We start from the raw sequence: 23453 nt of genomic DNA, 5'->3' as shown, positions 1-23453 counted from the left end.
GGTGAGAGAAACAAAGCCAGACTATTCTAAAGGTGTGTGTGTGTGTGTGTGTGTGTGTGTGTGAGAGAGAGAGAGAGAGAGAGAGAGAGAGAGAGAGAGAGAGAGAAGAGAATGTGGTATGTTTTTTCATTTTATAATTGTGTTAGGAAAGGCTGACATCAACATTATACTGAGACACTCCAAGTCTGATGGAGATTCTGGAGTATTCATCAACTAAAATATTGAGGTACTGATTTCAAGACCTCAAATTTTGATGAGGGTGAGGAAGTAAATACCAGAAAGTAACTAGAGAGAGAAAGAGAAGTTGAGAGTTGACTCTAAACCACACTTTCATGAAGCTCCCTACCAGCAGATCAACTAAGAAGAGGACACACTGAAAGGGATGGGAGCTGTGCTCAGTGGAAAACCTGAATCTGGAGTTCAGGTAACATGAGTAGAATCAAGGGTCTCTCTACAGTATAAGACTCACCATGCTCAGGTCGGACTCCATAGCAACCTGACATGACTGAGAAGGAAATGCTAGCCTTTTGAAAGGGGAGTCTCAAACAGTATTATATTAGCCTCATAGTTATTTATTCAATTATATTAATTGTCTATTATGACAGTTACTGTGCTAAACACATAAAATGCCCACAACAAATAAAAGTTGGAAAATCTTCTTTGTATTGTTTGCAAAAGAATTAAGACCTATGAAATACAGAGTAATTTGACACAAAGAATACAATATTCAAATTGTTTTTTAAATATAAGAACAGATCATAGAAATTGGGTAACAACAGGTTGGAATTGTCTGAAAGTGTAGTGGCCTTGAACATAGGTCAATGGATGATATCGTTTGTAAACAAAAGAGGAAAATACATAGAAAATGAATGAACAGAGCCGTGAACCCGTGGAATGCCATCAAAATGCCTGGCTTCCTTTAACTAGAGCCTCAGAGAAGAAAGGGTTTCAGGGTAGTCAGAGAAGCCACAGTGTTAAAGAGACAATGGCTGATTTCATTTAGGAATGATATACACCCATGATGAGCAATCATCCTAAAAGAAGCTAACTATAAAGGAATACCTGAAATGCCAACGTTATGTCAGTCAGCACTGAAATTAAATGATAAAAGAAAACTGAAAGTATCTTTATAGAAAAATGACACAGCACATGCTGGAAACACTAAGTATGTGCCCACTCCTCCTATCAGAAGCCCCAGTAGGAGTGATGTATGTGGTTAAAAGACTTGTGTGACACCATTACACTGTGCTGATGCACAGGAGGGAGAGATTGACCTAAAATGGAAGGGATGGACTACGCATGCCCAGTCAATGCCTCAGAGGTAGGAATGGTTCAGCCCAACACGAGAAGATGCTATTATATTGAAACTCACACATTTCTCAAGAAAGTCAACAACAACAACAAAATACATTACTGTGAAGTTTCATAATATTTCCACATTGGCTCAACAATGGCGTAAGAGGCTGTGCGGACAAATCTGTGAAAGGGTGAGTTGGGTTAGTTTTTATTTCACAAAGATCTGACTCAAGGATTAAAAGTCTGACTTGAGGCACCAAGTGAGAGAAAACAAGTCAATTTGTCTTTTTTTTAATCCTGTACGTATACTATGAGACTAATTTGAAATTATAGCTGTTTGAACCTTAGGAATAAGTAGAATGTTATGATGATATTTATTAATTGCTATAGGAGTCACAGCACCAGAAAATCAAACCACCAGGCAGCTCTGTCACGATACACAACACAATGCAACTGGAGCTGAAGTCAACGCCAAATGTCTAGGATGCAGAAAGGTAGGTTCCCTATAGTGTGCCCTGGCTCAGTGATTAAAATGCTTGGGTAAAAGTGAGGGTCTGAGCTCAAATCCCCAGAACCCGTGTGAAGTCAGATGCAGCAACACAGGCTTATGTCCCCTCATGTGCCCACAGCGAGCTGGAAGGGAGAGACAGAATGATGTGGAGCTACAGGACTAGTTTCCTGACGTACACAACGGTGGTGATAACAGACATTGCCTTAGACTTGGTAGGAGGTGAGGCCCCACATCCAAGCTTCCCTCCTGATATCCACATGAGCACCATGGAACACTTGTGCCTATGTGGACACACATGTATACACACACACACACACACACACACACACACACACACACACACACCCTGGTTAACACAGTATATCAAGTTCAGAAGTACAGAGTTTTCACAATATCTTAATATTTTGCCCCAATGAACAAGCCCTCGGGCCAGGCACCTTCTGCAGTCACTGACAGCAGCAGTGCTGCCAATGGTAAAATTCGCATTTCCTTGTAATTTTGAACTCTGTAGCTGAATGGTTTATCCATCTAGAGGTGCTGGTAAGAGGCACATAATTGATCGTAGTAGCAGAACAGCTAATCCCTGAAAGGCAAAGCCGTCAAAGAGGAGATTTTCCCTGTGAGGAAGGGACTTGGCTTCACAGAACTTCTGAAGGACAGCTTCTAGAAAACTCTCAGCTGTCTCAAGATGCAACTAAACCTTGGATTTTTTTCAATGCAATAAATATTTCTTTAGAATTCATGGGTTGGCTCTTTACTGCTTACTGTGTTTTGTTTGTACAGCTGATACCAAAGACTAGGGAAAGACTGACGGTTAAGGTGGAAGAGAGCTGTGCACACGGAGTTATTTAGGAAAACCCACAGAAGAAAACAGTGAATGGCTTGGAAAAGCCAAGTGCATGTGGCCACTGGTCTTCCTACCACTGAAGGGAAGGAGTTGTTCCCACCCTTGACTGCTCAGGTTCACGCTCCTTATGTTGTGTCTCACGCAATGCTTCACAGTAACCGATCACTGCCAGGTACCCCTCTCATTCTCATTGCTTGGCTTCGTGCACTGTGCTACACACCTGTTCAGAGGTTCCTTTTAAGGGGAAACAAAGAGAAACTCCACATTTTCAAAGCCTTCCCTTGACCTTATTATCTTCCTAAGATTTTTTAAAATCGTATTTAGCTTTCAAAACAGATCATCAACAGCCACCTCATTAGCACACGTCTTGGAAATGACCCTTTGTATTCTGAAATGTCAGGAAGTTACTTTCGCCTCAGGTCCTGGTTTTCTATCCTGAACTACCTGATCTGAGAGAAGAAAGCCCTCAGGGAAGATAACCCCAAATAGTTATCCAGTACCAGCTGGTCAGCTCTGAAGGCATATATGTGCAAGTAACATTATACAGACGAAGGACTGAGCAGGTTGTAATTATAGTTAGGAATAAAAATGTGTGTGTGTGTGTGTGTGTGTGTGTGTGTGTTTTCAGCTGTGTATAACAAGAATTATAAAGAGGCAAGATTTTGTGGGAGAACAGGGTGGAGAAATGGGTGAGATGGGAGAGAAAAAGGGGAAGTGGAAATTGTGCATTATATTTTAATTCTAAAACACTTAAAATATTTTCTTAGAATGCAAAGATGTGTACACCCAGTGTGTGTCATTCATTTGATTTCCATAATCAATGACAGTCGGACCTAAAATTGAGTCTGCACTTTGCAAGACCAAAGTCTTATTCCTGTTTCTTCTTATTTGCACAAAGCTATGGAAGGAGTGAAGGTTTGAGCAATGGGGTTGTGATCTTAACTGTGCTGTGTTTTATATTTTTAATACAATTAGGAAGGAGAAGTGTGACATCAAAAATGCACATGAAGAGCAGTTTTTACTCTGTTTAGGAAAACCTAGAATACTCCAGAAGCTGCCCTGGGAGTTATGAAGAAATACTCTGGTTGGGTTTTTCTTTCCTTTCTTGCTTTTCCACTTTCTTTTCTTTTTATTGAAAATAGATTCTTCTCTCATACAATATACATTGATGACAGTTTCCCCTCCCTCCACTCCCCCAAATTCACTTTCTCTGTTTCCCTTCAGGAAAGAGCATGCCTCTAAGAAACAACAACCAGACATAACTAAACAAGATACAATAAGAGAAGGCTAAAACTATCCTATGGAGACTGAACAAGGTAATCCAATCGGAGGAAAAGAACCTCAAGAGCAGGCAAAAGAGTCAGAGACACATCCACTCCCACTGCCAGGAGAAACTACGAACACCAAATCAATAACCACAACATAAATGTAGTGGACTTAGCACAGACCCGCATAACTCTGTGCTTGCCACTTCAACCCCCATGAGCCCATGTGAGCCCTGCCTTGTTGATTCTGTATGCCATGTTCTTCTGGCCTTTTCAGTTAAAGATTCCTGACATTATACACAAATTACTAGAAACAAATCATTTCATGACTTAAGCTATTAGAAAACCAACACACATATCCTCTGGTCTAAAACAAACAAACTGAGTCTTCCCACAAACGACAGAGGCCATTGCTAGAGGCTGTGCCTTGTTCTCCATAGGGTCCGTAGCAGCACAGATGGGTATTAGGGCCATTGTATACCAGAAACATTACCTGTGTTTGCCAGGTATGATAGCAGCAGCAAAATTATCTGCATGCATTCTAGCCTGGGCCCCATCTGGTTTGTGTTGCTCTTTGGTATCACCAGGTTCATTTAGAAAGTTCTGGAGTTCAGTGTAATGGAAATTTAGTAAAAAAAAAATGGTACATTATGTTTACTTTCAAGACAAGTTTTATAAAATATTCATCAATATTAAGAATAGGGCAACTTATGGATAACTTAATAACTGTATCAGCTGAAAGAACTCCCCATGACATGCCTGCCCACAAACAGAAAATGAGAACCTACCGGATCTTCTGGGTTGTACTGAATGACATACTCTATCTGTCCATTTGGGCCATCATCGATGTCTGTAGCTCCATTGTCTCCTGAAAACCCCGTGAATATTGTGGTGCCAACTGGAGTGAGCTGAAGAGAGAAAGGAAAGAAACACGGTTTGTTCTCCTTTGATCATCTGTACAAATCTTCCAGCTTAAAAACCATCTCTATATTACACAGAAGACGAGAGACGTCAGCTGCTCAAACCACAGACTCGTAGTACTAAGAATGAACAGGTAAATCTGTGTAGTCCTCATACAAGGGTCCTTAAGTGTGTGAAGTTTGCAGCATCAGCAAAGTGATCGGATAGAGAGACAGAAAGTTAAAGCACACTTGGACCATTTTGCTTCCATTAACATCTCCGCACCTGTTTTCTTTGGTAGAAACATTAATGCATTAAGTTATTCGCAAGCTAGAACTTTAATTGGGGTTGGCGATTTTATTTTAAAACAAAAAATCATTTCAGAGAGTCAAAAAATCCAGGTTGGTAATGCATGCAGAAGGTAGGTTAACAAATATCTAATCTGATGCCCAAATCTACTCCTCGAATATAAGCCTTCACTTATATTTCTCTGGCTATCTTAAAAACAAAACACTTAATAAAAAAGACCAAAGACACTGACTTTAAACTACTCAAAAGAGAAGTTTATTCGTTTATTTTTGCAACTTTAAAGTTACCACAGACATTAATGCTATTTATTTATGAATTTTCTAATTCCAATTCAGGATTTGGTGTTAATACATATCATCAATGACAAATTATATTTGGTCAAACTTATTTTTTTTGATTTTAGAAATTCAAGCAGAAATACCATTCTACAAGAAATTTTATGAGTTTGTATTTCTGGAAGGAAGAGTAGAAACAATAGCTTACTATATCAACAGAGAAGGGGGATATGATTGTTATATTGGTACATGGGAGATGTATCTAAATAACATCTTAAGTTAATGTTAGAAGGGGATGTAAGGCCTTGAAAACTAAATTGCGAGCTATAGCATAACAGAAGATTTGGCCATTTTATTCCCTTCACGCTACCGTCTCTGTTCATACTTATAGTAAGAAATCAATTGATCTCCAGCTTGGGAAATGTTTACAGTTTGGGTTTCTCAGTATGGAGGAGGGCAGGCTTGGGCACAGCCATGAAATCACAGTGCTTGGACTTAGCTCCCAAGATCCAAATGAGGATCAGAAGGAGGGAGAACATGAGCAAGGAAGTCAGGACCACGAGGGGTGTGTCCACCCACTGAGACGGTGGGACTGATCTAATTGGAGCTCACCAAGGCCAGCTGGACTGGGAGTGATGGAGCATGTGATCTAACTGGACTCTCTGAATGTGGCTGGCAATGAAGGCTGACTGAGAAGCCAAGGACAATGGCACTGGGTTTTGAGTCTACTGCTTGAACTGACTTTGTGGGAGCCTGGTTTGTTTGGATGCTCACCTTTATAGACCTGGATGGAGTGGGGAGAACCTTGGACTTCACACGGGGTGGGGAACCCTGACTGCTCTTAGGACTAGAGAGGGAGGGGAAGTTGGGAAGGAGGAGGGAAAAAGGAGATGGGAAGGAGGTGGAAATTTTTAATAAATAAATAAATAGATAGATAGATAAATAAATAAATAAATCACAGTGCTCAGCATTGTGCCAACGAGTGAGCTTGGCTTCATTCCCTGATTGTGTGTTTATAGCAAACATCTTAGTGCAGATGGCTCCTGCTCATTTTTACTGTTCTAGCACACTAGCATGAACACGTGTGCATCCACACATGTTGGAGTTCCATTCCCCATGATCTGCTGATGACAGACCTGTCCAACAAAGGTTTGAAGATGATGGAAGAGCATTATCTGGGAACAATGTGTGGAGGCTCTCGGTGACCTTGTGCCAATTAAAATCTGCACCAAATGCAAATGAATGGAATGAGATGGGGAGAGACAAAATTTATAAAAATTAATAACTCTAGGGCTAAGAAGATGACTCGATGGTTAATTAGCTTGCCTTTCAAGCAAGAGGACCAGGCCTTGGATACTCACAGCCCAGGCAAACACTCTGCAGGTGTTGTAGCAGCCTGATTCCAGTCTCAGAAGGCAAAGGAGGGGATCCCAATAACAAACTGACTAAAGAAATATTCTAGGTGATCTTAGGGTATGATTGAAAGAGTCTGCCTCACAGACTAGGTAATTTCCGGATTTAGTTGAGGGAGTCTGCCACAAAGAATAAGTAGAGAACTATCCAAGAAGATTGTGGACTCTCTAGCTTCAGGTTTCCACAGGCACATTCCCTTGTATCCATGTGCATGTACACACACACACACACACACACACACACACACACACACACACAGAAACACGTACGCGTGTGCGCGCGCACACACACATACATACCATGTTCATGCACATGAAAAGAAGAAGACAAAATAAATGTAAAAATAGTAGACTTCAACATGTAACAATATTTCTTGGTGTTTGTTCCCACCAGAAATAGCTTTTATCTTTGTACTTGCATGGCTGTATACATGTGGCCTATAGGTGTGAATATACAAGCATATACCCAAGATGTATGTCTGTGCTAGAAACATGCTCGTAAGCTTGCCTGTGCACATGTGCCACATAGATATCAGTGTATCAGCATTCATGTGAAAGCATAGCTTCATGTGAGCATTTCTTACTGATGTGCAATCGATGCTACATTATAAATTCCTGAGTATCCTGTGGGTGCGGGACCCCCAAGACTGCCTGCTGTTGCTGGACGTAGTGGTGCATGTCCTTAATCGCAGCACTGGGGAAGCAGAGGCAGGTGGATCTCTGTGAGTTTGAGGCCAGCCTGGTCTATGGAGCTAGTTTTAGAACAGTTAAGGCTACACAGAGAAACCCTGCCTCCAACAACAAACAAAACCAAACAGCACCAAAGACTGTTTTCTCTTTTGTAGCCTATACCGTGTGGTATTCATTTTGGGGCACATCTGCTACACAAATAAGTAGGTTCTATATCTTTTATATTTCAATGTGCTACATTTAAAATTGGTTTTTGAAGAGCCCTATATGCAATAGGACCAGCCTAGGAAATGCCTGAGGGTGCCATTTACTTATGCAATTTGTGTCTTTCCTCACAAATCATTTACACAGCTATTTGAAGGTTCATAAACTATGTAGATTAATTGAAGATAAAAAGGGCAGAAAATCACTACCCAGAAAGTAAAATAGTTTATGAAGTTTTGATGGTGAAAAAGTCCCTGGCATAAATAAATGATAAACATCTCAGGAGACGGGCTAGTTTAGGCTGGTTTAAATGTTATGTACTTGGTACCTGTGTACAAAACTTGGCTAGGAGTGAATCAATAGGAACAATTTTCTTAATATATAAGTTATTTATTTAATTAAAAAGATCATTGTTTTCATTTTCTATGGCTGATGGGAGACTTTGTTTTGATTTGTAATGTTATTTTTTCTTAAAAATTAAGCTATCACCTTATTTAATGAACACTAAGAAGCATTAGAATGGAAATATATTCCTAGCTATTCTGTTTATTGTGTAGATACCATATGACACATATCTCCTTTTGATGACTGAATTTTGATTAAGAGTCTCAAAGAGAATATTTATCTTTACTAATCTTACTTGATTTCCCCCAGAGTGCCATGGTTGTTTGATTTATAGTTTCAGACAGTTGCTATTTTATTATATGTGAATCTTAAGTTGCACAAAATTACAAACGATGAAGAATTAATGAATAATAACTTTGGAGCCCTGAACAATATAGGATCAATCTGTTAAAGTCTCTCCTTAAACACTTTTATCTGGCTAGCCAATATAAAATCTTCCATACCCACTTCTCTATAGAGAAATTTAATATGAGCTGGGCAGTGGTGCCACATGCCTATAACCCCAGTACTTGGGAGACAGAGACAAGAGAGTCTCTGTGAGTTCAAGGCCTGCCTGGTCTACAGAGCAAGTTCCAGGACAGACCCAAAGCTACAGAGAAACATTGTCTTAGAAAACAAGCCATACAAAAAGTTTGAGTTTGTAATTTCGATTCTCTAACATAGTAACAACACAAGCCCTGTCTGAATGAAGCTGATGTTGCATCCACATTTTCCCTGTGAGTCTCATTCTGTCTCCTTTCGCTTGGGGACAGTGGGAAGCATATGACAACAGTTAACAGACATTTTAAACACCAAAACCACGAACAAATCATCAAGAAATCCCAGCCACTAGACCACCAGGGACATACGTAAAGCTCAATAAAAATCAATTTTTAAAAAAAAAGAAGGAAAAAAAAAACAAGAATTGTGTAAAAAAAAAAGTCACACTCAGTGAACTGTAAAGACAATTGCATGTAGTGTGAGAGGAAATATAAGACGGCAGAGACCAGGGCTGAAGAACCCTGTGCATGCATGAGTCCTTTCCTGGGGTAGCATCTTCCCTCTTCTGCCCCTCCCTCAGCACACCACCAGCTGTAAATGCACAAGTCAAGTTCCAGTGAGAATTGTTTGCCTGATGGGTTTCTCCTGCTGTGAAGAGTCACCATAACCAAAAAGCAAGTTGGGGAGGAAGGGGTTTATTTGACTTATACATTAGCATTGCTGTTTATCAGTGAAGGAAGTTAGGGAAGGAATTCAAACAGGGTAGGACCCCTGAACTAGGAGCGGATGCAGAAACCATGGAGGGGGTACTGCTCACTGGTTTTCTTCTTGCGGCTTGCTCAGCCTGGTTTATTATAGAACCCAGAACCACCAGCCCAGGGATGTTACCACCCACCATGAGCTGGGTCCTTTTTTATTGCTCACTAAACGAGAAAATTTACGGATAGATCTCATGGGGGCATTTCCTCACCTGAGGCTCCTTCCTCTCTGATGACTCTAGCTTGTTTCAAATGACACACAAAGCCAACCAATATGATGTCTTTTATCTGGAAACTCTATTTTTTCCTTTGGCACCCCTTTCCCTCCAGCCACTGTGATCTGCAAACTCAGAAGCCTAGTTCCAGACAAGGACTCCATGATTATTTTTTATTCCTGGATAAACTTTGTTGGCTAAGTTGATCTCTGTATTCCCCATTTTTCCCCATCTTCCATGTTTTCCCTGCCTGTGACCATCTCCACAGAGGCCCAGCTCCAGTTCAGTGGTATCTTTGACTGGTGAGACACTCCTTTTCTCTCCCATCTCTCCCTTTGCCAATGCCATTTCTGCACCCACAGACCTAGCTCCAGACTCTTGGCTTGGGAGTCATCTTTGCCTGGGCCAGCCAAACAGCTCATCCACTAGCTTTATATGACCTAGTTTAGGTCACTCAGCTCATGCACTGGCCTAATCTAAGGAAATCCAGATTACCATATCAGAAATACTACCAAAGAAATAAGTTTACATGCCCAGGTCACACTACAAAAATAATGTAGCCAAAAGTACACCCAATTTTATAAAAAGCATAGCAATGGAATTAAAGACACAGATTAACAAATAATAACAGTAAGTGACTTCAACACCCCAATTGATATTTCTCCAATAGATATGTCACCTGGACAAAACGTAAAGAGAAACATCTTACATCAAATGGACCTAGCAAATATCTACCAAATGTTCCACCCAACACCAAAGAACATACATTCTATTTAGCAACACATGGAAGCGTCTCTAAAATATACCACATCCTGAGACAGCAAACAAATATGGCAACAAACATAGTAAAGAGAGGAGAACATAAATAGATCCATATGTATTGTCTGAACATTATGTAAGAAAACTTAAAATCAACACCCAATAAAAGCCCGTTAAGTATAAAGTCATAGAGATTTATGAGTTACTAAATGGTAAATGAATCAAACATATTACTAAATGGTAAATGAATCAAAGGAGAAGCCAAGAGAGAAATAAAAACATTCCTGAAACTAAATAAAATTGAAAACACAACCAACAAAAACAACAACAATCCGCTGGAAAATAATAAAATAAGATCTAAGAGAGAAATTTATAGCTCTAAATGCCTACATTAAAAATCAGAAAAAGCACAAATAAATGGTTCAATAATTACAATACAAGGACTTGGAAAAACAAAACAAATAAAACCGAAACCAGGCAGATGGCAAGAAATAATAGAAACCCAAGCAGAAATTAAGAAATAGAAACAAACAAACAAAACACAAAGACTCAACAATTCTAAGAATTGGTTCTTTGAGAAGATAGACAAGATAAATTGATAAACCCTCACCCCAACTAACCAAAAGAAGGAAATGGGGTATCCTAATTAGCAGAATCAGAAATAATCAGGGAAACATTACAGAAGACACCAAGGAAATTCAGAATATTATAAGGCAGTTGTTCTCAATCTGTAGGACCAACCTTGAGAATCTATGCAACCCACAGGGGTCACATATCAGGTGTTTACATTATGATTTATAAGAGTAGCAAAATTATAGTTATGAAGTAATAACAAAATAATTTTATGGTTGAGGGGTCACCCCTACGTAAGGAGCTGTATTAAAAAGCTGCAGCGTAAGGACGGTTGAGGGCCGTTGGTACAAGGGAATACTATAAAAATCCATACTTCATTATGGTGGAAAATCTACAACAAACGGATGAATTTCTTATTTCATTCAAACTACCAAAGTTAGACCAAGAAGAGACCATCAACCTAAACACTCCCAAAAAGATTATTACAGAGAGAAATCTCCTTGACACTGATACGGACAACTTTTAAATTTTTATGATACCAAAACAGGCAAAATAACAAAAAACAGGTGAATGAGTTTATACGAAAATAAAGTTATGAATGTTCAATGAAACAGAATAATAAGCTCAGAAATAAATGTGTATATTTATTGTCAAGTAAATTTTGATTATCGTACCAAGAATACACATTGGGGTAGAAAATGATTCCTGTATAAATGGTGTTGGAACACTGGATGTATTTGTGTGTGTGTGCGTTAGAGAATGCAAACCAGAGGTTTTGCTGTAAGACCTAGAATGAGGGATCCAATGAATGACCCTTGCAGTTTCACACCGATGATTTGAAACTCAACATTCTCCCTGCAAATCTCAAAACTGGCCTGAGGTACTCAGAAGGGACATTTTGGATCTGTAGTTCAACTGCTTTCCAAAGAACAAATACATCAATCAATACATTTGCTCATTCAATAAGATATGGTGTCATTCCTTTCCTAATTTATCTAGGATAAGAAAATTCATAACATGACAGAAAAAAAATTAAATGGATGTTTATAGGCCCAGAAACAGAAGAAAAAGAACAAAGTCAGAAGGAAGACTTACTCTTCCAAAATTCAAGATTTCAGTTGGAGATGCTGAGTCACTTGCTTCAAAATAAAACACTACCAGAAAAAGCCTCACAGAGAGTCCTCTGAACCATAGAAGAGCATTTCAGAATAATGAGAACGTAACTGTAGCATGAGGAAAAGGCTGTGTCTATCACATATCCACATAGGGAAAAACATTCAGCATTTAGTTTTTCCACCTAGTAAACACTAAAAAGAAATTTTTGCAGACCATGGATTAAAATGTAGATTGCAATACAAAATTCTAGGGGAAATAAAAGATAGTATTTCCACAACATTGTAATCGCTAATGAATTATTCAGTGGGACACACGGCACATAAGTCAAGAAAATACTCAACATATTTGAGTAGGCTGAAAATAACAACGTGCGAAAAATCCACGTTACAGATCGGTGGAGATCGCTGCAGTAAGACATTCAACAGCGTATCATACACAGGAAGTATTTTTAAAAATACCCTCATAATTCAGTAGGGAATGGCAGACCCTAAAATAGGATAGTTATCAAAATATCACAATAATTGTTAAACATTTAGGAAATTCTCTTTTTAACCAGCAACAGGAAATCTTTATTAAAATGTCAATAAAACATATCTATACATTTACCAGCTTGGCTAAAATTAGAGATTGTGAAAATACCAATTTTCTCCAGAAGGTGGAGCACGGTGAATGCTGTTGTTCAGCAGCAGAAACAAATTTTCCTAATCACTTAGAAAATTTATGCATATCCTATTGCTTGCAATTTTCTCTTTAAACTATTTAGTATTTACAAAAACGAATTAACACATGAGTACCCTCACACCCCATATAAGACTATACATAGGTAAGTGTTGATAAAAAAAAAATTAAATGACCATCCATAGTCAAGGAATGGAGATACATCACTATGGTAGAACAGCTGCTGAGAATCGATCCTCAGTCCTTCAGAAAGTCAACAAAGTATTAGATGAACAGCGAGCAGATCACTGCACACTCTGTTGCTGCACAATCAGTGCGGATGGACCAGCAACACAATGGTGAGATAGAAGCCTGGACATGAAAGGAATGGAGGATATACAACTCAGTTTATACTCTCAAAGCCAACAAGGATGAAGATGTTAGACCACCATTTACAAGAGTTCCTTCCCTATAAAGGGGATGGCTTGGGAGGTCAGACTCTGCCCCTTTATTGGTTTGATTTATAGTAACACTCAGGATCTTAGAAATACCACTGAAGTAAAATTTTTATGTCATCTCTGTAATATTTCTGAAGTACATTTTAGTATAAAGCCTTTATCATTAAGTACCAATATAAATACCAAAATGATGACGTGTGAAATGATATGGTACTTAGGATTTGCTTCAAAGTAACATTGCTAAAGGAGGAACACAGTAAAACCAGTTCAGTGCTGCTGATTGCTGAGGCTGGATAACTGCTATTGATCATCGTACACAAGAAGAAATTAATAAGGATTTGAACAGGTAACAAAAAACCACAGTGAAGTTATTTTTGTTCAATATGTCTCTCCTTTCTGTTCATATCAATTCAACTTTTTCTTGGTTCTCTAATACCAAGATGAAAAGATTAAAAGTCAAGTGTATGTGAAGCATTCATCAGAATGTGTGTCTTAGTGAATTCTGGAATTTTACACTCTCGTCAGACTGCTGATATTGGAATTTTCCTTCCTGGTGTCTCTCAAAATATGTCCTTCTAGTTGGTCTCATTTTGGCAAGCAAACTGTGGTGGGAAAACAGCGACTTTAAAGAACTTTTCAAAGCTGCTGCCTTGCTTCTGCGGATTACAACAGAGACCGCAAAAAGCAATTTTGATACAAATATACTGTTTACCCACAAAGGTACAACACGCTGAAAGTGTCCACTTGCTATAAAACAAATGCAAAAAGCAAAAGGAAAAATCAATAACACCAACTTAATAAAAATGCCACTTCAAAACTCCAAAATACAGAAATGGTTCTAAGGAAAAGGAGCCCAGTGCAACATAAGCGGTAAATTGATGTCACAGTGGGGATTATGTGTAAGAACATTCTATTAAAACCGTCTGGTTTTGGATTACTGAAGCTCGTAAAGAAACATCAAGCTGAGCAAGACAGCCCTGCCCAGTGGTTAAATACCAGGCCTTACTGCTAAGTGTGCTGCATTAGCTAAGCAATTTAATTTGTAACATTTTCCTAACAAAACAATTTTAAAGACAATATAAGATCAGCACTGTCATAAATAATATATAATCCCACAATTGACAGGTAACACTTGCATTGTGTTTTGAAGGTGAAAAGTATCACATAGGTTTATATGTTGTTATTGGTTGGAGGTGTTATATTTGGTTATGACTGTGGAAATTTTAGGAGGTGGACCCTTCTGGGAGAAGGTGGGTCACTTGGTTCTGGCTTTGAGGTTTCTTCTTTCTTCCTGAGAGACGCAATGCGGCTAGATAGCCTCCTGCTTTTGCAGCCACGCCTCCCCCACTCGCTTACACATGCTTCCCAAGACTAGGAAGATCTGGAGTCATGTAGCATAGCGACAAAACATGTCATCACATGTTAAGGTCACTCTGTTCTCACTAAGAGAACAACATCAAGAAAGCAACATCTTCTCGCAAAGCATGTTATTTCCAGATATCAATATAATTTATGTGATTCATGCCTTTAGACAGACGTTGCTTGACAATGAACCTCAAGGAAATCTGCTCAGCAGAAGGCAATATGCTGCACATATTGTCATTACTCTTGCAAGTTAGGGATGTTCCCTATCTAATCAACAAATCCTTAGTCTTGTGATTCATCTCTTGCATTTGTATAGCATGGGTTTGACTCATTTGTTAGGATTTATGTATGTATTTACACTATCTTGGCCACAGAGTGGCCAGAGATTTGGCTAAACATCATTCTGCATATGTATGTGACAGGTTTCTGGCTGAGAGTGTCAGTAGAAATGTAGGAAAATGAACATGTCTCTATTATCCTGCTCAGTGGGATGGGTCTCTTCCAAGTCACAGAAGCCATGAATAAGAGAAAGTTGTAAGAGGGGGAGAAGTACTTCTTTACTCTGTCATTAAGCTGGGGCAGAGCGTTTTTCTGATTCAGACCTGGACTGGAGATAGGGTAATTTCCTGTGTGTATAACATATAGACAGACTATGCTTTCCCTTTCAAGAAATACATAGACATGTGATGGGCTTAAAGGGCTTCATATGTGTAGCTTGCTAGTCCCCAATATAAGTAGCTGTATGTTTTTATGGAACATTTGACAGACGATCATAAATAAGAGAAATTGCCATGTGCTATATATCCAGCTATAGGATATATGTAGACAAGCATTTATGGCTACATATTTACTATATCATAAAAGGGTGCACTACCTTTTATCTATTAGAGGGGATGACTGTCTGACCAATTTTTCTCAAGGTCATCAGAGTTAAAACTTTAAACAGTCTAAGTATGAAAGAAGAAACAAAGTTACTAAAATAATAAAAGACACAAATGGGGATATTGAGGATGCCGAATTAAAAAAAAAAACACTAAGGATATGTCAGTAGTTAGATTTGAGTTGATAATAGTGGGTACATGTTTTAGTTATTAAGAATGAACCATACTTATTTAAGAAACTACTAATACAGGAGCTTGTATGAAGACTTCACAGTGTCTTAATGTAGCATTTATGCATAAATTGTTCTTTTTTAATATTTTATTTATTTATTTATTTTATATACAATATTCTGCCTGTATGTCTGCAGACCAGAAGAGGGCACCAGACGTCATTACAGATGGTTGTGAGTCACCATGTGGTTGCCGGGAATTGAACTCAGGACCTTTGGAAGAGCAGGCAATGCTCTTAACCACTGAGCTATCTCTCCAGCCCCAAATTGTTCTTATAAAATTATGAAAAAAAGCATTTATATTATGTTTTTTATCATAATAAAATCTAAGATATTACCATATTGTTAGAAAATTAACATTTCTTATGTTAATTTAATTTCATAAATATCATACATAGCAAATCACAACTATTTATCATTAACCAAACAAGCTGTTTTTGAAACTGAGAGAGGAGTAAAAAAAAAGAGGAGAAATGTTCCCAGACCTTTTGTTTGTGTGTGTAGTTTAACTTGCTTGAAATTCCATACCTGGTTCCTACATGTGAATAGAATCATTAAAATAGTTTAACTATTATTATACAGGCTAAGCATAGCTGAAGTGGCTATGGATGACCCAACACAAGATATAAATTTACTTAAAACACTGAGAAGAATTTTTGTAATTACTTTGTGGTTCAGTTGTGTGGTTTTCCAATGCTTGGTACATGATAATGGTGTCACAATATCTATCACATGTAGTGAGTTTGCTTGCTCTCATACTTGACTGGCTGTATGTTGGACACACTTTGTGGTCCAAGACAGTTCTTACTCATTCAATGTGGCTTGGAGAAGTCAAAATGTTAAAATTTTCAAGGAAGGCTTTAATTAAAAAGAAGCTCAAAATTTTACCACCATTTAAAAAGGAATATTATATAAATGCAATAACAGTTAGTGATTAAAAGAGTCACAAACTTGAAAAAGAACAAGGAGGAATATATGGAAGGCCTTGAAGGGAAGAAAAGTAAATGTTGTATTATAATATAAAAATTTCAAAAAAGAAGACAAAGATAGGAAAGAAAAAGAAAGAATATTAGATATACATTGGTGTAAAAGCTAATACTGCACTGATGGTCATCTCGAATATCACCACAGAATCTTCGTCTGGCAACCGATGGAGATAGAGTCAGAGACCCTCATCAGAGCAAGGGACTGAGCTCCCAAGGCTCAGTTGAAGAGCAGGAGGAGGGAGAAGATGAGCAAGGAAATCTGGACCACGAGGGGTTGGTCCACCCACTGAGACAGTGTGAGTGTTCTAATGGGAGCTCACCAAATCCAGCTGGACCAGGACTGAATGAGCATGCGATCAAATCGAACTCTCTGAATGTGGCTGAAAATGGGGACTGACTGAGAAGCCATTGATAAAGGCACTGGGACTTGTTTCTACTGCATGTACTGGATTTTTGGGACCCTAGTCTATTTGGATGCAAAGTTTCCTAAGCCTGGGTGTAGGGGGAGGGCCTTGGACTTCCCACAGGGCAGGGTTCCCTGCCCTCTCTTAAGAAGGGAGGGAGGGAGGAGGGTGAGTGGGGGAGCGGGAGGGGAATGGTAGGAGGGGAGGAAGTGTAAATTTTTGAATGGAAAAAAATAAATAATAAAAATAAAATTATTAAACAACAACAAAAAAAGATAGTACTGAAGGATGTGATCAGCCATACTGAAAGGAATAAGCCTAAATGCATGTGAGGCTAAACAAGACATCTGATTAAACAATTGTAACTCCTAATTCAAAGAGGACAAGTCCTCTATCAAATGCCAACAACTACACAATGCCCATCTTAATGAACGGGGCCCTTTCATTACTGCATAGACATCCCCTTGACAGTATAACATTCTATAGAAAAGGCTGTTAAAATTATAATACATTTAATTACCACACAAATGTTGTATCTGATAAACTTGTCCTTATAACCAACTGCATTTAATGCTGTGTCCCCATCGTCCTATGGTCTACTCTGTACTCCACAGTCAACACAGTCAATCAATCACAAATTGTTCATTTTAGTTGCACTATGATGCACTGAAGGGAGACTCCAGTTTGAAAAGAATGGGAAATATGTTCGTGTTAAGAGAGATCTATGTAAAATGAATACCTGCACAGTGGTTTAAATTATACTTGTCTTGATGTTACACAGGTTTCAACTATTTTCATCCAATTTGACTGACATACTGCGCTGACCAGTTTTCTTCAGTTTTGAAAAACAGAACGACTAGCAATATAACTACAAGTCTTGGCATCTAGGATTATCCTAACATGAATATGGCAGAAATAAAGAAAATATTAATAATTTCATAATAAAGTTTCACGGTGAAACATTGACAAATAGGTAATTTTGATAACTATTTCTGGAAGAGTGTGTTGGCTGAAGATGGAGAACACTGGATGTGGGGTGATTACTGTAATCGCCCCCTACCCATCAGTGGGATCCACTGTAAGGTCCTTGCCTCTTTAATTGTTATAACTACCTTAAAATATTTTGTTTACTTTTCTGATGAAAGGACCCACGTCTCTTAGAAACTAACCTGCTTTCTATCTTTACAGACAGGAAGTGTTCGTTCTGAAACTCATCCCTACCTCGTGACCGTTCCAACCCCTCTCTTCTTACAGTAATTTAGTTACAATGTGATTCTCTTATCAAATTGTGAAGTTAATAGGAATAAATACCGATACAAATGATGTTAATTATCCAGTCTGTAGACTTTCAGAAAACATGATTTGAAGACACGGTGAAGAAGCGTGCATTTAATTTTATTATTGATAATTTCCTAGGTACGAAAGTGTCATTTTTTTTTAACCTCATGGGTTTCGACAATATTGTAGTGATGTCTCATGTTTTCAGGTGAGACTACTTGGCTTCTGACTTCCACTTATCACTTGCCATCAAAGAGATCATGTGAAACTTGATGGCATATCTCTATTCCTACAGCCCAGTTGTCGTATGAAGCAGTGAGGACACGGTGTTTGAGCGTCTGTGCAGGTAGGCATCCACAGGTTTTAAGTATAATATTTTACAGAAAAAAACGAAATCTGTTTACCCCTTGTACATTTCAATGTCAGTAGTTAGTAGAATTATATTGCTATAATAAACTGACGTCATTCCACTCAATATCGGAAGTGGTGAAACTACTAAAATGCAAGTCTTCTATAGTAATTCTATTATAAAATGTTAGAAAACAACATTAAAAACTGGTCTGCTGGACACTTAAGAGGTTAGCTGAGGCATAATTTGCACTGTATTTGTGAAGTCAACATTTGAAGTATATAATTGTTCATTTGGAAAACTTAAGGGTAGTTTAATGCCTCCTATTGACTTCCTTAAATTGTAGGTGGCGTTTGAGATTTAGAGTTATGAAGTAGTCTTTAAAGTTTTATGTTATTAAGAACAGAAAACATGAGAAACTGATCAAATCAAATTTTTAAATCAACTGTGAACTTCCTTGGATACTTTGTCTTAAGTTTTGAGGGCATGTATGGAAAAGACAGTTGCCCAGAAAAACAGACATTTGGCCAGAGGGGAGTCATCAGTGCTGTCACATCAATATGATGTCAGAATTTCTGGACGTGAGAAGTACAGTAAACATTCTCCATGGTATAAAAGCCCTAAAATGAATAAATGCACAGTTACTACATCACAGTGTTCCTATTTATGTCTCAGTATGAAAAAATGTGTTTTGCTATCATTGCTGCTTATAATTATGCAACAAGTTTGATTCTTTAAAACTTTGCCATACTTATTTTCAAATACTACAAAGAAAAGCCCTTCTAATTATGAACTTGTTGGTTAGAAATCATGCAAGACATATGCTAAACTCTGTGTTTTTCCTTATATTAGATTTAGATTCACTGTGCCTATTCCTTTAACTTGATGATGTATTCTTGAGTACAACTTCAAGTTTCACATGAAGAATTTGAAGCACATAGACTAAAACAGAACTCCATTTTAAAATAAAAATTCAATAAATTATAACCAACTTTATCATCATTGAATACCCAGACTGGGTGAACTCGTAGCTCCTTTGTAAAAATCTATACTGGACTTCCTATATAAACTTTTGGTGGATATATTATTGATTTATTTTAGGTAGGTAGAAACAAAGCGAACTGTTGGTTCCTAGAGAACCTATCTACCTGATTAATTTTATAGACACCAGAAGATCTCCACAGTATTTGGTTCAATGCACTCAAAACTAACAATTTAGGACAATTACAGTGATTCCCTAACTTTGCCCAAAATTGTGATTGTAATTACCTTTAAAGTTCAAAGTATAATCTGATTAAGAGTAAGTTCAATTTAAAATTCCATTTTAGTAAGTACTGTGATCAGTAGCTCTTAATTTAAAACAAAGTCGTTTTATTCTCATGAACTCACAAATAAAAACATCACAAGTTGATTTAGGGAAACAAGTCAAAAACTTTCCAAGACTTGAACTCCATGCCTCTCAGTAAATTTCATACACCTAGTGTTAGGAATATTTCTTAATGCAAACTACCTGCCAACACAAAAATTCCCAATCAAACCAAATCAAAACAAGCCAAATTAAGAAATATCCAGGTTTAGTGGGAGATCTGTGCTCTCGGGTGGCCCCGAGGGAGACCCAGGAAGCCGCAAAGATGCAACCCCCAGGAGGAAGAAAGGGAGACTGCTTGTTCCTCTTGTGGGGGATCACTTAAATATCCTGGGAAGTGGTCCTGACCACTTGACACATCTCTTGCTAATCATGGACACCTGGCTCTCCCCTTCCCCAAGCCGCCCCGTGTCCGCAGGAAGTAACCAGATTTGAGTCTACACCCTTTTTTCCCAAAGAGAGCCCAAGTGTTTGTCATAATTACCATTCCAATTTTCTGTCACCCCCATATCCAAAAAGTCGGGAATATCAAGTTGGGAGCTTAGGCCCCAGCCCCTCACATCTATCCCGGCCCCCAGGCCTCGTCTGGACTCCAAATCCCAGCTGGCCAGGTCCTGACCCCTCCCTGGGTCACTAAATAAAATATTTCATGTGACTGTACCAAAATAATTTTGCTAAGATCTTTGCTTAAATCTTCTATGTTAATTATGCTTCTTTCCCTCGTCTTTTTCATCCACCAGAGAGAGAGAATTCACACAGTGATTTCCATAACTTCTCTAACAAAACATACAAACTAGAGTCTTACATAGAATTACGGTTTTTAAAATACAATTATGATAGCTAGAATGGCACCTTCAAAATGCTGAAAACAAAGCAATGTGTGATCCCAGGTTTTTCTTCAAAGACTCTGGGAACGAATACATACTCAAGCTCCTCTCATATGGCCTCAATTAGTTGGTTAATTTTGTCATTTAGAACTGAGGTATGAAATTCCTTGGTACTCCCTGCTTGGATTTTTTCCTAGCAATCAGAGTGTCTCTCCACTGGGGCTTCTGCTATGCCAACTTGACAGCAAGCATGGGTGGCTGGGGGCTTATTGTGCCACCGTTTCTCAATCTCTTCGGTCTCATTTCTCTCCTGTCTTCTGACTCTACCTATTTCTGATTCTAGACAAGAAAAACACTCCTTTTTCTGCCTAAATATAAGTGTACACACATATTTGGAGTCTAGAGTAGCAAACATTTATATATCATACATGTACATATATATGAGCATATATAATGTTTAATGCTCAGGCCATGGTAATGATACCCACTGCCTATTTAACAATTTGCCACTTTGTGGTAGGAAATTTTGAGGTCTTCTTTTCTCTATTTTTTAAATAATGAATTATTATGAATGTCACTCTACAGCATATTACTCCTGTGTACTTGTTCCACTCTCTCCTCCCTTTATTATCTACTAGTGATGATTCTAGTCTCCATTTTCATGGATGCCAAGTTTTCTTCTTCCATTCATGAAGAAGGGCTTGTTGCATATCTCTTTCCATGCCGGACTTATTTCAATCAATTACCTCTTGAGCTGTTTATTTTGTTGTAAATTACAGGGTTTCATCATTTATGATTGAATAATATTTGGTTTTGTATGGAAACTACCTATTGTTTTCCACTTATGCATGGATAATACAGCAATCGATCTCACACTTTGGCTATAGTAAATTTGTCAGAGTAAACCCTGAAGGCTAGGTATTGATATGATTCACTGATTTCATTTCTGTTTGTTAAAAATTCTGTCTTGAACAGCTGAATCCTTCCATTGTTTACTTGTTTGTGGGATTTTTCTTACCGGTTTCCTTGATGGATTTGCTAATTTTTATACCTTCCAATGGTGTTCACATTTTCCCTGCCCCACCTCCTGATCACCATGTAATTTCTCATCCTTTTGATAACAGCCATTATAATTAGCATATAATATTAATGGTAATGATTTTACATGTTGTTGAAAATTATTGGTACTAAAAATTTTCATATTCTGTTTGGTCACTTTTGCACTTTTCTTGGGAAACATCTGTTTCAGATTTTTATTGTTAATATTATTATCAGGCATTAAATTATCTAAGTTCTTAGACTATGCAACTTAATTCTTCGTTAGTTATTTTTTCACTCTTTTTACATATAAAGTCACTTTTCATGCACTATATTCTGATCACAGTTTCTCTTCCCCCAACTCCTCTCCACTCCTTCACCCATGAACTCCATACCCTTTTTCTCTCTCTTTGGAAAGCAAACAAACAACATTTAAAACAAAAACAGAAGAGACACAGAGACCCACAAACAAAACCCATAAAAACACAAAATTGGAAACCATAATATATAACCAGAAGACTATTAAGACAAAAATTGGTCAAATAAGGCAACATGAGACAAAAGTCAACAACAACAACAACAACAACAAAACCACTTAGTTCATTTTGTGTTGACCATCTACTGCTGGGCATGGCGCCTACCCTTAAGTAGTTAATATACTCAGTGAGGCTATATTAGAGAAAACTAAATCATTTCCTTAGTAAATGGGCGTCGACTGCAGAAAGCTTCTCAGTTAGGGGAGGGAGTTCATGTCTATTTCGCCTTCTCAGTGCTGGAGACCCACTGTGTCAGACAGTTTTCAAGTATTTTCTGTATCTTCTCTGCTGCCTGTACTTCACTGTGTGGATGTTCTTTCTTTGATGTAACCCCATGTGTCTACGCTTGCTCTTTTCTGAACAGCACAGCCTTTACTGACATTTTGAAGCTGTTTTCTCTTTCCTTCTCGCCCTTCTATGTCTTTAGGGTGACTCTCCCTGTAAGCCATTACCAGCTTCGTGCTCAAAGGCTGTTCCCAAGGATAATTGCTGCTTAGTCAGTAGATATGGGAAAACCTTTGGGATCCGTCTATGTAAAGATGCAGGGACTTCTGCTCTTCCATGTGGGATGGTTTAATTCAAAGTTCTGTCTCTGTTCCACACCAGGCAAGCAAAGGGGAAAGGAACCCTTCTTCAAAGGTCTATATATTTTATTTATCTTCTATTTTCTAAAGTTTAATTTGATTACTAGTTTTATTTCATTGTGGAAAGCATGTGGTAAGATTTTTATGTCTTAACATATTGAAGGTTTTGTGGCACAATGACTGAAAAATCTTTTAAGGGTACATGGTTGGGCTGGGTACCAGAGTAACTTAGGAGAGTCCCTCTAGTTGGCTTTAATAGAGTAAATCATACTTGCAAATTTTCTTGTGCCTGGTCAGGGTATTTTGGGAGAGCCTTTCATTTCAGTTACCTAGAGTTTTAATTTTTTTTCTATGATTATAGATTTTTCTATTTCTGATTTCATTCTGCCAGCTACTACATTATCATGAAGTTATGTGTATAGGTATAAATGCAAATTTATTTTGTAGTTTGAAGGTCAATTGAATATTTGCCATTGTGA

At 38.1% G+C, this 23453-nt stretch overlaps 1 protein-coding gene across 4 annotated transcripts in view; it reads right to left on the bottom strand.

The window, feature by feature from the left end:
- Pcdh15 (protocadherin related 15) overlaps positions 1–23453 on the bottom strand; it is a 1307054-nt gene that overhangs the window by 339845 nt on the left and 943756 nt on the right. For all 4 annotated transcript variants that reach the window (XM_085679751.2, XM_087898231.1, XM_087898232.1 and 1 more), the window contains one exon: positions 4708–4827. In XM_085679751.2, the coding sequence (XP_085535877.2) occupies positions 4708–4827 (120 nt within the window). The remainder of the gene's footprint in view (positions 1–4707; positions 4828–23453) is intronic.

Source organism: Myodes glareolus, chromosome 18 (genome assembly GCF_982192425.1).
Source record: "Myodes glareolus chromosome 18, mMyoGla1.1, whole genome shotgun sequence".
NCBI classification, from domain to species: Eukaryota; Metazoa; Chordata; class Mammalia; order Rodentia; family Cricetidae; genus Myodes; species Myodes glareolus.
Note: the sequence above shows the minus strand (reverse complement) of the source record. Positions and strands in the feature narration are given on the sequence as shown.